This window comes from Narcine bancroftii, chromosome 6, assembly GCF_036971445.1.
Source record: "Narcine bancroftii isolate sNarBan1 chromosome 6, sNarBan1.hap1, whole genome shotgun sequence".
Taxonomy (NCBI): Eukaryota; Metazoa; Chordata; class Chondrichthyes; order Torpediniformes; family Narcinidae; genus Narcine; species Narcine bancroftii.
The window spans coordinates 43,765,497-43,780,490 of record NC_091474.1 but is presented as its reverse complement, the minus strand read 5'-3'; the positions used below and the strand labels follow the sequence as shown (position 1 = coordinate 43,780,490).

The 14,994-nt window shown below is 41.3% G+C and overlaps 1 protein-coding gene across 1 annotated transcript in view; it reads left to right on the top strand.

The window, feature by feature from the left end:
* Nucleotides 1-14,793, top strand: part of LOC138737501 (protein spire homolog 1-like) — a 37,384-nt gene extending 22,591 nt beyond the window's left edge. The window contains exons 4-8 of the mRNA XM_069888195.1: nt 986-1,087; nt 8,317-8,382; nt 9,132-9,159; nt 11,270-11,402; nt 13,416-14,793. Coding sequence (XP_069744296.1) covers nt 986-1,087; nt 8,317-8,382; nt 9,132-9,159; nt 11,270-11,402; nt 13,416-13,422 — 336 coding nt within the window. The 3' untranslated portion in view covers nt 13,423-14,793. The remainder of the gene's footprint in view (nt 1-985; nt 1,088-8,316; nt 8,383-9,131; nt 9,160-11,269; nt 11,403-13,415) is intronic.
* Nucleotides 14,794-14,994: the final 201 nt, after the last annotated feature.

Here is a 14,994-nt window from a genome sequence, read left to right as displayed (position 1 = left end):
GTGGTAGCTGTGGCCACGCACACGCTCGCAATCAGGACCCTCGCGCTCCCTGGGTTCTTTCGGTCAGTTCTTGAGTCTGGCGTTAAGATCAAAGAGTCAAATTCCCAGAATAAAACTAAGCTACTGAACAAGTTTTGATGCAAAGAATGGGAGAGAATGTGTTTGGGGGGCGGGGGGGGGTGAGAGCTCTCCTCCCAGTGTCGACTCTAAATTCCAGTCTTTCAATTGTTGCTGGCCTGCTGAGGAGAAAAAAATGTGGAACAGGATGGAAATGGTTGTGGCTTCTGGGAGATTCCAGCCCCATTTGCTTTGTGGAGTTGCTCAACACTCATCAAGATGATGAACCACTCCATATTGTCCTTTCTGAACCCCTATTTCCGAGCTCCACAATAAGCTCCTAAAACCCATCCAACCCATTGCACCACATTATTCAATCCAACGGGCTTGGTTCTTAAACATGAGATTTTGTGCCATTTAGACTGGGTTAAATTCTAAATTCTAGATTTTGTTCTTGTCTGAGAGTCAGCTGTCCATTTTGTTCTGGTGTGAAAGCAGAAAGAAGTATGTTGGGTGGTGGGATTGTGCACACAGGATGTTTGGCGTCCAGATGACGTGCACTACATTAAGTGCATCAAACACAAAAATCGATTTGTAAATGTGATTTGTGCTTCCTCCCCTTCGACTAAGTTTTGTATCGTCAAGACATGTTCTTGACTTCCAATGAAGGGGCTTAAAAATTAGACTTCTGACTCCTTTTCAATGCCAAGTTTATCTAAAGGACATATTTTTGAACGCTTCATTTTAAGTTGATAACTATTTAGCTTTCCCATCCTAACAATCATTTGAAGCTGTAGCTCATTTTGGGACAATCTGCTCCCTTTCAATTTGAGCATCAATTTGGGGGCGGGGGGGTGGAATTGGTCACTGACGTGACTCTGGCTGACTTCCAATTGCTTTTTCTTCCCCTCACCTGCACTCTTTTCAGGAGGAGTTCCACTATTCTTCTTCGCTGTTTGTAAAGGAACTTGCATGCATCTGTCAGACCGGCAAGAGAGAAGTGAGACTGCATAAAATGGTGAAAGACAAGGTTAGTACTGGCAAATCTTAAGATTACTGCCGTAATTTGCCCAGCTTGTAAAGTATCTGGAAAAGCCATACAGATGTTCCTGTGGTACCATGCAGTTGGTGGGCTGTCTCAGTTCTTGCCAGACAAGAAAGGCTGGGTGCTTCGGGAATGGACGGTTCTTGCATTTTCATGATTTGGTTTTTATTTGTAATTAACATTATTCCAAATGTTTTGTAAACTCCAATTTGATGATTTGTCAGAGAATGGATCTCAAATCTTTACTGATCTTTTGGAGAAATGGATGTATTCTACCACAGTTAATGTCTGGTTTTCCTTCTGTTCCTTGGGGTCAAGCTCCAACCACTCAGGGTTTGTTGGGGGGGGGGGGGGGGAGGGAGGTGTGGTGGAGAGAGGAAAGATTATTCCAGGTAAGAAACTGTCCAGAAAAATAAATAACTGGGAGTAGGAACTGAAGCAGCAATAACTTGTAGTGATTCCCATTGGATGATTGGAATGGGGCACCTGCATGTTTTATGATGCTTGGACATCTTGTTCAACCATCTCTTGGGTAGTCTAGATTGTTTGAAGGAGGATCTTCATGTTCTCTACCATTGTTCTAGCAGGAGGTACGAGGATGTGAGTTTACTCTATTATAAAGTCCTGCAGCTGAACAGAACCTGTTAGTCCCCAGCTGATTCTTAAATGAAGTTCTGTGGTAATGCTGCATATGTGGGTTGCGAAGGTGCCTTCAGATGGGAAGGGCTGAGCTTTGTGTAGCAGTGGAGAGCGATGGAAGCTGGAAACGGAAGTCACAAGAACAAAGAATGGGACTGAATCCCTGTGAATCTCCAGGGTCTGATGCCCTAAATCCTTGGTTTTGAAAGGTTTCTGTGCAGAAACTGACTGTCATCTACCAGAGTTCCCAGATTTTGGAATCGATCCAGTGGAAGCTGGCCATTGCAATTCTACTACTTGAGAATAGAGGGAGAGAGAAAGCTGGAAGCCAAGTTCCCTTTGGTCTGAGAGGGGAATTTTCAAATATTAAAGGAAGGGGGTACTGAAGATTGGACAAAGCCATCTGATATCACTGGACAACAATTCTTTCAAAAGGGTTGCTTCTGGGGGAAAAAAGAAAATGGGATTTATGATGGACAACTTAATGCTGAACCCAAAGATAATTTCAGATTTGCTGTATCACAGAGGGAGTTGGAGAAACATTAAACATGTTATATTCAATAAGTTAATCACCTTGCATTAGACAGAAAAAAATTTTGCTGATTTTTTTTTTCACTTGTACTCAGCATCTGATGCCTCTTGTGTCAGTGTCCAACAATAATTGGCCAGCACTGATGGATTCCAGTTGCCCTGGCACCACATTTCCAAGTCACAATATCACAATATCCTTTCGCCATGTTCGTCACTGACTGCAACGAAGATCAGCAGGGAAGATGTCCAAATGCAAATGCGGAAAATGAAGTTTCAATGACGTGTTTGCACTTCATGGTTTTGTAGCTTGAGGTAGACTTAAAATATAGCAGGAAATCACAAAATAGTTTTTTTTTAAAACTGTGTGATAGGAAAATTAAGGTGATTTTTGTGATCTGCAGCCCCAAATCCATAAAATCTACCCAGAAGTGTTCATGAAGCAAAAGCTTTATTGTCTAGTGTATCAAGAAGGCAAATCACATTATAGCTTCAACAAAAATGGAACCGATTTGTCAAAAAGACATACCAATCGACTTGTTTCCATTTAAGGGTGTCTTTAAATTGCTGTGTGGGGTGACTGAACAGAGTTTGAGCTCGTGAAATTGAGAGGGTCAGGTGGAAAATACCTAAGTTGGCTAATGATGCAGTGTGGAATGGCAGGGTGAATGAGGAAGTAGGGAGGTTGCAAGGGAAATTTTGTTCAACCCCAATAACCCTCAGTATCCAGCTCCCTATACTTTTAACCCTGACGTGAAACTTGTTTTACTTGTTTTTTTCCTCCTTCGAATCCTTCCAACTATGCAGATGTAGACTTTCAAGCAGATGGTCCCAATCGGCATTTGGCCAGGTCCTTCATTATGTGAATGAAAATGGCCTCTTCTCTCCCCCCCCCCCCCCCCCCACCAAGTTTAAGACCTTTGTAATTGGTACATTCCATCCTTCTCAACAATCACTTTAAAAATGTGTAGAGTTATGATCACCATCTTCAAAATAACACCCTATCGACACTCCCTGCTTGACCTGCAACGCTCACCAAGAATAGTGTCAAAAGCCACAAAATTTCAGTCTCCTCTGAGCTCTTAATGCTAAGGCAATCCCAGTTGATGTTTGGGGAAATTGAAACTCTCCAGTATGATCACCCTTTTATTGCATCAGTGAGAGTTTTGATCAGGCCAGTAGATGTCTCTTACACAAGTTCGAAAATATAAAAGTCCAAGGAGAGATCAGTTGGTATGGAGCAAAGGTAACAGTTAAACTATTTTTGAGTTGATTCAGGAGCCTGATAATGGCAGGAAGGAAACTGTTCTGGAATCTGGTGGTTTCACACCTGTGAATCCTCTTCCTGACAGGAGAAAGGGAGAGGGATGCTGTGAATGTGGCCAGGGTGGGATACGTCTTTTAGTATGCTAACTGCTTTTCCAGGGCAGTGGGAGTTGCAGGTGGAGTTGAGGGAGGGGATGGTCTGTATGTGTTCTGAGCAGTGTTCACCAACCTCTTCAGTTTCTTGCGGTCTTGGGCAGAGCACTTCCTGTCCCAAGAAGTAATGCACCCTTGCAGGAAGCTTTCAATGGTGCACCTGTAGAATTTATTATTCATAAGTTATCATTTGTTTAAAAAAAAATTCCCTGGAATATTTAACCACTTTAACACCATCCCCTGAGACTTTGTTTTTATTCTTGCACAACCTGTTGTGTGATCTATAGGTTGACTTGCCTGCATAGCTTGCAAAACGAAGCTTTTCCTCTTCATCTTGAAGCATGACGAATGCAGGGACACCTTGTATAACACGGTGAATACGTTCCAAAAAAGTTAAACGATATGGGAAACTGCTCTGTTCAAAGCAATTCTTTAATGTAATACATTCCAATCCTATAATTATTTTTTTATGTCGAACTCTTCTGCAAACGTGTGCAAAAAAAAGTGCACGATGGCATTTTTTTTCCAAAATAATCTGGTTTTGTCAACATTTATATAAAAAAAAAATAAAAAAAAAATAAAAAAAATGTTTCTTGTCTTTGAAGCCTCCTTGGTCTGTTGCTTTTAGTTCACTGGGAAAGCTTGCAGCTGTATCACAATCAGCGCTCACAGATTCTCCGACAATTCGAATATTATGGAGCCCCACGCAGGTTTTGAAGTTATAAGACCAATCCCGACTTGCTGAAGAAATTTCCCTTTCATTTCAGTTTTCATTTAATGTTCAATAGAGGTTTATTGCTTTAGGTTGAATTGTCATTTGACTTGATGGAACTTTTTTTTTGGTTGCAATCTTCAATCCAGATCATTAAAAGGCGTTCCATATCTTCCACTGCAGAATTTTTGTGTCCAACAATCTCTTGAGTCAGACAAGATGCTGTTGCCATTCCATGTGCTTTAACGTTACCTTGATTAGAGTTTGAACAGATGGTTCATTCCTGCCTTTGTCTCGAGCTATTTTAGCAAATGATGTGCCATCTTCATGTTTGCTGAATAATTTCTATTTCTTTTCCAATGTGAGCCCACTTACTTTTATTACATGGGTCAACTTCACATTTCCTTTTTCTGCTCTTAAAAATATTAGAGCAGCCACTGCCTTCCTGCTCAGTCTAGTGTCATACTAAAACCAGTTGAGCAATAATGAAGTTGAATGAGTGGCGAGCATTGTTGCTGACATGTTAAATTATTGTGCCACTGTTGGTAATGCAAAATGAATAAAATTTAACAATTTGGTGATTTATTAAAAGTGTTGTATCAAAACCTGCCCTGTTCAAAACAGTGTTATACAAGGTACCTCTGTAATTCAATCCAGTATCTGTTCCTCCATCTCCTGTTGACAATTGAGAGGCTTATAATTTTCTTTGGCTTGGCTTCGCGGACGAAGATTTATGGAGGGGGTAAAAAGTCCACGTCAGCTGCAGGCTCGTTTGTGGCTGACAAGTCCGATGCGGGACAGGCAGACACGGTTGCAGCGGCTGCAGGGGAAAATTGGTTGGTTGGGGTTGGGTGTTGGGTTTTTCCTCCTTTGCCTTTTGTCAGTGAGGTAATACACTCAAAGTGATAGCACTGTTGTGGAGCCTTCTAGAATATCCTTCCTCAATACTGAAGTAATGCAATATTTGTAAATTCTCATTTCTCTCACCTGAAAAATTACATTCCCTGTGATCATCCACAAATGTGTTGGACAAACTCAGCAGGGACATGCAGCATCCACAGGAAATAAAGGGTAATGAATGTTTTGAGCCTGGACCCTTCATCAGGTCTGGTTCCCCTTTATGCTGTGTGTCCTGCTGAGTTTTTGTTTGCATCATATTTGTGTATTGTACTGGATCCCAACATCTGCAGACTTGTTGAACTTGAGTTGCTCATCCTTCAACCATGTGTCAGTGATAGCAATAATATTGTAGGCTCTCATGTTAAAGGTTGAGTGCATCTACTTGTGATACTAAAATAGATGCCATCTATCTTTCAATTCCCTGATGCCAACTTGCTTGTTCTGTCTGTTGAACACGTGAACTGTTTCAACCCCCATTTTGGACAATTACTTCAAACTCTTCCTCTGCCAGCTCGGTCTAAACTTTCCCCAACAGTCCTGGCAAATCTTCCAGTGAGGAGGATGTTGGTCCCACCCATGCAACCCGTCCTTGACTTAGTTGTACATATCCCATGATCCGAGTAGCCTCAACTCACTAATTCAAAAGCAGTCCTGTGATGACCACCTTTTGAAGTCCTGCTCTTTAAGCAGATTCCTAGCTCCCCAAACTTGTGTTGCATGACCTAATTTCCTCCTATCTATACTTTTGGTACCTACAGTCATCTAATGTTCTTGCATTAGAAATTTGGCTGTAAACTATGTGACAAGCATTTAGCTGTGTCAAATAGGAACATAGGAAGTAGGAACAGGAGTAGGCCAAAAATGGCCCATCGAGCCTGCTCTGCCATTCAATATGATCATGACTGATCTAATTTATGACCTAACTCCACCTACCTGCCTTCTCCCCATATCCCCTAATTCCTCTATCATGTAAAAATTTATCTAACTGAATTTTAAATATGTTTAATGAAGCAGCCTCAACCACTTCCCTGGTTAGAGAATTCCAAACATTCACTACTCTCTGGGGAAAAACTATTTTTCCTCATCTCTGTCCTAAATCTACTACCCCGAATCTTGAGACTCTGTCCTCTTGTTTTAGTTTCCCCGGCCAGCTCAAAAAACCTTCCTACATCTATCCTATCCATACCCTTCATAATCCTATATGTTTCTATAAGATCTCCTCTCATTCTTCTGAACTCGAGGGAATACAATCCTAGACGATTTAATCTTTCATCATAAGTCAACCCCTTCATCCCAGGGATCAACCTAGTAAACCTCCTCTGGACCGTCTCCAAAGTCAGTATATCCTTCCTCAAATATGGAGACCAGAACTGGACACAGTACTCCAGGTGCAGTCTCACCAGTACCTTATACAGTTGCAACATTACCTCCCTACTCCTGAATTCAATTCCTCTAGCGATGAAGGCCAACATTCCATTTGCCTTCTTAATAACCTGCTGCACCTGCAACCTAACTTTTTGCTATTCATGCACAAGCACTCCCAAGTCCCTCTGCACAACAGCATGCTGCAGTTTTTCACCCTTTAAATAATATTCAGCTCTTTTATTTTTCTTGCCAAAGTGGATAACCTCACACTTGTACTCTTTTAACAATAAACAATAATGTAGACCAACTAAAAGACTGAATGCAGAGTTTAAATGCCAACATTGTACTCCATCTGCCAGACCTTTGCCCACTCATCCAGCTTAACTATATCCCTCTACAGACTCTCCACATCCTCATTACAATTTGTTCTTTCACTCAATTTGGTGTCATCCGCAAACTTGGCTACACCACATTTTGTCCCCTCCTCCAAGTCATCAATGTAAATGATGAACAGCTGTGGGCCTAACACTGACCCCTGCGGCACCCCACTTACCACTCTCTGCCAACCTGAAAAACTCCCATTTATCCCGACTCTCTGCCTCCTGTCAGACAACCAATTTTCAATCCAGGCCAATATACTTCCCTGGACTCCACTTTCCTGTAATGTACAAAAGCACAAAAGTGCTGGAGAAACTCAGCAGGTCGCACAGCATCCAAAGGAATTGAAGGGTAATTAGTGTTTCAGGTCTGGGCCCTTCGTCAGGTTAGGGTGAAAGGCCCAGGCCTGAAACATTGGTTACACTTGATCTCCTTTGGATGCTACGTGACCTGCTGAGTTTCTCGTTTGTGTATTGCACTCTACCCCAGCATCTGTAGACTTTCCTGTTTAACTATTTTGCTGAGTTTGAAGTGACCTATTTTCTCTTTTTATTCAAGGGATTAATATTTGAAGTTGCTTTTCAATTTGTTTCAAACACCAGTTAGGGCAATCTTGTGTTCTGTGAGCAGTTCTGAAGGAAGTGGTTTGCCAAGATGTTGCCTAGAGTGAAAATTTAATTGTGGGTAAAGGTAGGGCTTGTTTTCTCTGGCATGAAGGAGACTAAGGGGTGACCTGAAAGAAGTTTAAGGTTGTGTGAGATGGGGGATATAGTCAAAAGCTTTTTCTCAATGAAGGGGTGTCAAACATAAGAGGGCATGTGCTTAAAGCGAGAGGAGTTTTAAAGGGGATTGGAGGGATGGTGTTTTCTGCAGAGTGGTTGAATTAAAACTCCCTGTCAGAGAAAGTGGCAGAATCTGATACAATCATTACATTAGAGTCATTTGGACAGGCACTTAAATAGGAAATATGTGCAAGAAAAATATAGTGTGCAAATGGGGTTAGTGTGGACTGTCATGGGTGTGATGGGCTGAAGGGCCTGTTTCTGTGCTGTGTAGCTCTCGCTCTGATTTGACAGAGCTTGCCCACAGAACAATTCAAATGGCAGCAGTCATTTTTGGTGGGGTAATTTTTGAATAATCTATCTATCTTCTTCCTGGGATCTCACAACAGCCCAGAACTCGGAGGGTTTTGTTTGGGTCATTTTCTGTTTTGATTTTTAAAATAACCATTGCTAAACTTGTCAGTCTAAAACTGATAAATTGTCTTTTTCAGTTCTGTTTCTTTTGTCAGAGAGAGCTCTTCTTCACGTGGGCTTTCACTTGCCACTTGTGTAAAAAGGTAAGATGGTTGATGAATTTTGTCCAACAAATGTTTGTGCACAGCTATTCAGAGCAACAAAAAAAAAATCCAGATACACTCCACTTTACAAAAGTAGAGTGTTCCTATGAAACCTTTAAACCAAAATGACGTAAAGCAAAGACCCATTCACTATTATTGAAGGCTATTTTCAGAAAAGTGGAAATTCAAAGATAGTGAACACTGGTTATTCCAGAGAAGTGAAATGGGGTATACCTGTATCTGTAAAAGGAACATAACTGAAAGTAGTGCTCAAGTTCTGTCACCCAGAGAAGAGGCGTACCACTTAGCTGCTTTGGTTTCACATTGCTTGTTCCACAATTATTCTAGTTTCCAACTCCTAAACTGAATTGTTCCTGTCTTGGAGAGGGGTTGGGGGTTCCATGAAAAGGGTCGAGGATGGGCACTATTTATGGCTTGTAACCACCACATTGGTGGAGCAACAAAGTTTATAATGTTTTGGATTGGAGACCCTTTGTTGCTTACCTTGAATGGCCTGGTCCTGGTAAGGGCAATGGAACCCTTCTGGCTGAAGGCTGCTTAAAAAGCATTCATTATCTCATTGCTATTGCACTTGTGCAGCTGAGCTTCTAATCGAGAGTTGGACTCCCTTGGCCAAAAGCCTCTGTGCTAAATTACTCCAGGTCAAGTAAAGTTGCTTTGTATTAATTCAATTTGTGTGTTTCAATTTCCTTGTATAGCAAATCCAATTCGTCTCTTGCTTTTTACAGATAAATCTGTTCAGAGTACTCTACGAAGGTAAGATTGCCAAAGCTCTTCGCGGGGTACAGTTGCTTTTTGTGTTTATTCTTTGATCCATTCGAAAGTGTTGATCTTGATGTCAGTATAAAATCAACTGTTTTGCTTCCTGAAGGCGGTTATTGGCATTCAATCCATTTTAAATTGGGGGTATTCTTTTAACAATAAACAATAATGTAGACCAACTAAAAGACTGAATGCAGAGTTTAAATGCCAATACTTAATGCATTGCAGATAATGGTTGCTTTCCCATATGTCTGGGAATGAGAACAGTTCCTCCATTTTTAACAATGCCTATGTTTTGATCCATGAAGACTATCAGGCAAATATTCCAATGTTCTTTGTCAATGAGGCAGAGTTGGATTAGAAGCAGCTGTTTGCTCACTCATCTCCCTCCTTCCCCTTTTTTGTCATTCACTTTCCTTTTGTTAGTCCAAGCTACTGTTACCAACCCCTCCAAATATAATTTTTTTAAAAATATTCTTGGCCCTCGAATTCCCCAGCATCTCTTTTGCAGATCCCTTGGTTTAATCACTGCAGGTGGTTTAATCCCATCCAGTCAGGAGGTGGAATAAAGACCCAAACATGCATACTTTGCAAATAATTTCAGTTTCTGCAACTTTCCATTAAAAGCAGGAAATGCTCCACAGGTCGGAAAGCATTGGTGGAAAGAGAAAAACAGTTGATGTTTTTGGTTCCAGACCCTTTGTTACATTCCTTGATACCTTGAACTTGCTGATCTGGTTTTTTAAAGCTTCAGATCCCAAGATCTTTTGAAAGTAATTTTATTTCTTTCAGTGCTGCCTTCTCTACTTTTCCATGACTGCTGACCTCTGCAGCTACCTCACACTGTATTTCATCACCTCCCTTCAAACACAGCTCCCATTCCCCTTGGTGGTGCTCCCAATGCTCTTCAATCTTTGATCTCCTCTCCTGGACCTTTATGTTTTTTTTTTGGACATCTTCAATTTAATGCTTTTCAAACATGGCTGTCTTTTGATTCCACACTCTGAAATGATGCAGAGTTTAATCCTTTGCATTTGGTCACTTGTTCTCCTCTTGTGGTGGGGGGGGGGGGGGGGGTGGAGGGAGGAGAGAGAAAGAGAAAGAGTGTTCTTCTTTCCTAAATGAAGAACCAGCATTGAGAATTTTACCCTTGCATGATGTTCAGCTTGGGTTAGCTATGCAAAACAGCTAAAGGATTCTGGCTTCTCCTGATGCCCATTCCTCGTGCAGTTACGTTGTTCTTGTGCTAGTCATTTCAAATCCAGTTCATGATTTGAACTTGCCCTTTGATGAGGCACAATCCCAAGTCCATTTGTAGGCTGCAATTAACTTGCATTTGCAAGTTGGCCAAATAACAATATTGCTGCTCACCATTGGAGGTTTGAGCCAGGTGTATTATAGTGGATATCATCAGGATCTTGTTCACCAAGAATTTGTTGCACGGTATCAACTGATATGGGTGAAACTAAATCCTCTAACTTCCCAGTGAAACTGGAGGACTAAACCAATAATGTTGCGGCACCACCCTTTCCAACAGAACCTTCTGATACAGATGTTCTATCAATCCTTGTCGTGTGCAAAACACGTGGCATGGAGAGAGTTGAAACATTTATGCCTGCTATGCTGACATTTTAAACATAATTGTTGTTGTACCACCAGTTTAATTCCTAGATTAAGTTCTGAGGGTGAACACATATCCCATCCAATTGGTCAAGGGCTGTAAAGGGCTCTTTCAATGCAAGTACTTGATGCCCCTATCACCAAGGACTATCTAATGTCATTTCTGCCTTTAGTCTACATGCTTCACAAGGACCTGGTAAATTCAACCAGAGCAAATCCTTTTGTATTTTAATATGCAAATTTCTGATTGGGGGGTGGGTTTTTCCTGATTCGAAGAACAAGAACCAAAGCTCTGTTCTGCAAGGAGGCAGCAAGGTTTCAGGAAAAACTCTTAATGAACATGTCCTTTTTCATCAGTCCCACCCTTTTTTTAATAAAAAATTGTTTTTCTTGTCCTGGTTGGGCTGGAAAACTCAGAAGGAATAGTAGTTGGAAAGTTATTAAGTTGTGAAATGGACTTGTCTGACGAATTAATATCTTGCAGATGTAAATCCCCTCCCATGCATGCATCTTCCTTTCATCTACAAGCCACTGGCAGCAAGGACAGTTGATGTGAGTGTCCAGGCAGAAAGGTGCAGATGTGGATGGGAAGAGGCGCAACAATGTGATTCTTCCAAGTGAGTATTCTCCCAAGTTCAGTTAGAAGTTCAGTTAGTTAAAATATTGCATCAACTAATGCAATTAAAATTTAAAAACAATACCCATGTTGGAAATCTGAAATAAAAAGCAAAATGCTTGAAAGAGATCAGCAGGACAGAAGGTAACTGGAAGGCAAAATCATTTGTGTTTCAGGTTTGCAACTTTTCCAATGTGGTAGGTTAGATCATCCTTGAAATTTTCATAGTGGATATGTGGCAATTTCTCCTCAGAGGATGGTGAATCTCTAGAATTCTTTGCCCAGTGGAGAGTGGAAGCTGGATCTTTGGAAATATTTTAGTGGAAACGGATGAATGTTGAGGGGGATGGGAAACTGGTACAGGAGGAGTTGAAGCTAGTGGTGTTCAGCCATTAAGATCACTTTGAAGGGCTAGTCTTCCTGTGGTCTTGGGTTCTTCGAACTTGTGCTGCCTACTTTGGCCAATAGTGCAATCTTTTTTCCCCCCAAGCATTGTAAGTGGGGTCTACTATTCCAATGTTCTAGCTTTGACTTTCTACTGAGATTTTAGTGTCTCTTAAATTTTTCAAAATGCCAATGAGAAGTTTCATGACCATTGGGCAGTTTAGACTAAACTGGCTATCTTCAAGAGCCCATAAACGGATGTGCCAATTTGAAATAGAGGTTCCTTTGCAACCAGGAGGAATTCTATATTGGGTTATCAAGTTGATAAAATAGGAAATTGTTCAGTTTCCCCCCCCTCCTGTAGTCTCTACCATAAGCACCAGGACCCATCATGGGGATTTAAACAAGAAAAAAAGTGTTTTTCTTGGTGCAAATGTGATCAGGATAAAAGTGCAGCCCCTAGTTTTGGGTGGTTGTGGTGAGAGGGCAGGAGTGAACTCTGGTATTGAAATATGAAGTTCTTTGAGATGCTCTTGGCAGCAATATTAAGTGCTCCACTTAAATATTTTGAAAGCATCAGCTTTATTTTAAGTTGACGACGGTGAACTGGTGACGAGCACAAAGTTGCTAGAAAGGAAAAGGCCAATTGTCAGACTTGATCACATCTTTCATGCAGCCCCACAGACAGAACTACACACAACATTTTCTTCTGCATCTCACAATGGCCTCGGTCCTCATTTTGATTTCCTGCTTGCTTCCGCCTGCAATTTAACAAGTCAGTCATCAACAGGACGGCTTGGGTTACTTGGACCTCCATCCCATGACTGACGTTCACTTCGCCCTCCCCTGTAATTTGAAACACATTTGCATTTCTACCTTTCCTGCCCAAATGAGAGGGCATCAACCTGAAAGATGAGATGTGAACGCAGTGGAGAGTGTGTAGAAGAGATTCACCAAGTTGTTAGCAGGGAAGGAGCATTCCAGTTGAGGAAAGTCTGGATAGGCTGAGTTTGTTTACTCTGGGTTGTAGGAAACTTGAGGGAGGTGTCTGCTTTTGGGGGGAAAAAACCTGAGGTGCCTCAAGAGGGTAGATAGTTTTTACAGCAGAGTTGGTATTGGTGGTAAGAAAGAAAATCTGCAGATGCTGGGCTCTACTGCAGTACACAATTGCTGGAATTCAGCAGGTCACACATCATCATAGACATGAAAAGCCGTCCACGTTTCAGTCCTGAGCTCTTTGTCAGGAGTGGTTTTGTGAGCAAGAAGGTCTTTTAATTGCACCTGTATATTGCCCTTGAGTTGACGACAATATCTTCATTCATCTAAAGGTTTTAGTGAGGGGTTAGTAATTTAGAGGGAATCTAAGGAGGAATTTTCCTCTCCCATTTTCTCTCTTCCCCCCCCCCCCCCACAATGGTGGGTGCAATCTAGAAACACTTTGAAGGGGATAGAGGCAGGCACTCAACCTAGGAGCTTTGGATGAGTACTTGAATGGCTGAGGCACAGTGGGTAATGGAGCAAGTGCTAGCAAATGGGCATGGAAGGGTAGCATGAACATGATGGGCCAAAGATCTTGATTCTGTTCTATTTGCCTTTGACTCAGTGAGCTGATGACTCTTTTTCTCTGCAGATGCTGATTGATATGGTGTGCATTTTCAGCTGCTCTGGTTTTAATATACTGGGTGGGTTTTTCCTCTGGGTCTGCACTTTGAACTTGTTGAATAAGGATTGGAAATGGAGAAGAGAAATGGACAATTGCCCAACAGGTACCAGACACCAGCCACTGTGCATCCAACATGTGGTTCTTTATAGATGTTTAATAATCCATGATTGGATTGTTCTATCAACGAAGATCATGAGTAAGATGGTGATTTGTTGAAAGTGAGGAATTTACCTGAGAATCCACCCTTCAGGTTTCTCGATCAGCTAAGGATTTCACCAAATTTTAAAAAAAGAGAAATTGATGCCACCTCAACCTGTTGAATTAAAGTGTTATAAATGGCCTACAGCTTGAGGAGGACGTTAACAAAAAGTGCTTCAGTTTTTGCATTTAAAGTCTGAGGCCTTTAAACCTTTGTATTCTACTCTGGGAGTATGTGGTACTTGGGAGAATACTAATCCATTTCAATGCTTCTCTCAGAACATGAGGAGTTCTGAACCTCGATCTGGATTAGGAAGTGGTTTATAGTTGCACTCAAAAAAAAAGTTTGCCCTGAGCTTCCTCAAACTCTGGCCCATGGTGTCCCACTATCATCTCCAAGGATTCACCACTTTATTTTTCAGCCTTGGCCTCATTAAATGTTGTCAACTCATTTTAATGACGAGAAATGGCGCACAATCACTTCCCCCCCCCCTCCCCCACCCCCAACAGTAGTGCACTCTTGAGAATGTAGGAACCACAATGTAGTTTTGGGTTATCCATTTCTTCTATAATTGATCTGAATGGTGCTTTTTTTGAGATGGATGGTGAAGAATATGAATAGGCATTGATCCACATCAGCGGTGAAAGGTTTTAGGGGCAATCTCCCTGAAATCTTGGATTTGCTGTTCACTAATCTTGACATTAATTTCATTTAAGAGATGTGTGAATGAAGTAACCTGTCCTCAAAATGAGACTTTGGTCTGATGACCATCTTCAGTATTCTTTTGTAAAATAACCATGTGTTTTATGGATTTGGCTTTTGTGTACGAGGCATGGCTTGTCAGAAATGGAGAAAGCTCTGGAATTTTTTTACTGCAATTTTAAAATGGTGAATTGGTTGTGACCTTGGATCCCTCTGTCAATCTTAGCACTTGTTTTATTGTATAATCGAACACTAACTTATTATGCACATATTTGGCGTCTTCTTTGAACATGTGCCCATTGTTAGAACCATGTGCTCATTATCACAATTATTAATCACGGTCTGTACTTGTACCTGCATGCCCATGGCTTGAAGAGAGCCCAGCTCATTTCACAATTGGAAGGGATGTTTTATTCTATTTATTGATCTGCCAATATTGCATGTACTCCCAAGCATTGAATATGGAAGAAAAAAGATGCATGTACAGAATAAAATGTTTGGTTATTCTTGTCTGGTGGCTTTGGAGTGAATGACCTAATGGTTGGATCTCAGAGGAAATTATTTTGGCTTCTCTTTGAAAGTTGCTCAATCGGACCTTCACCCAGGTCTTTCCCCCAACAATCCTGCTAATTGGTTCTGAGGACA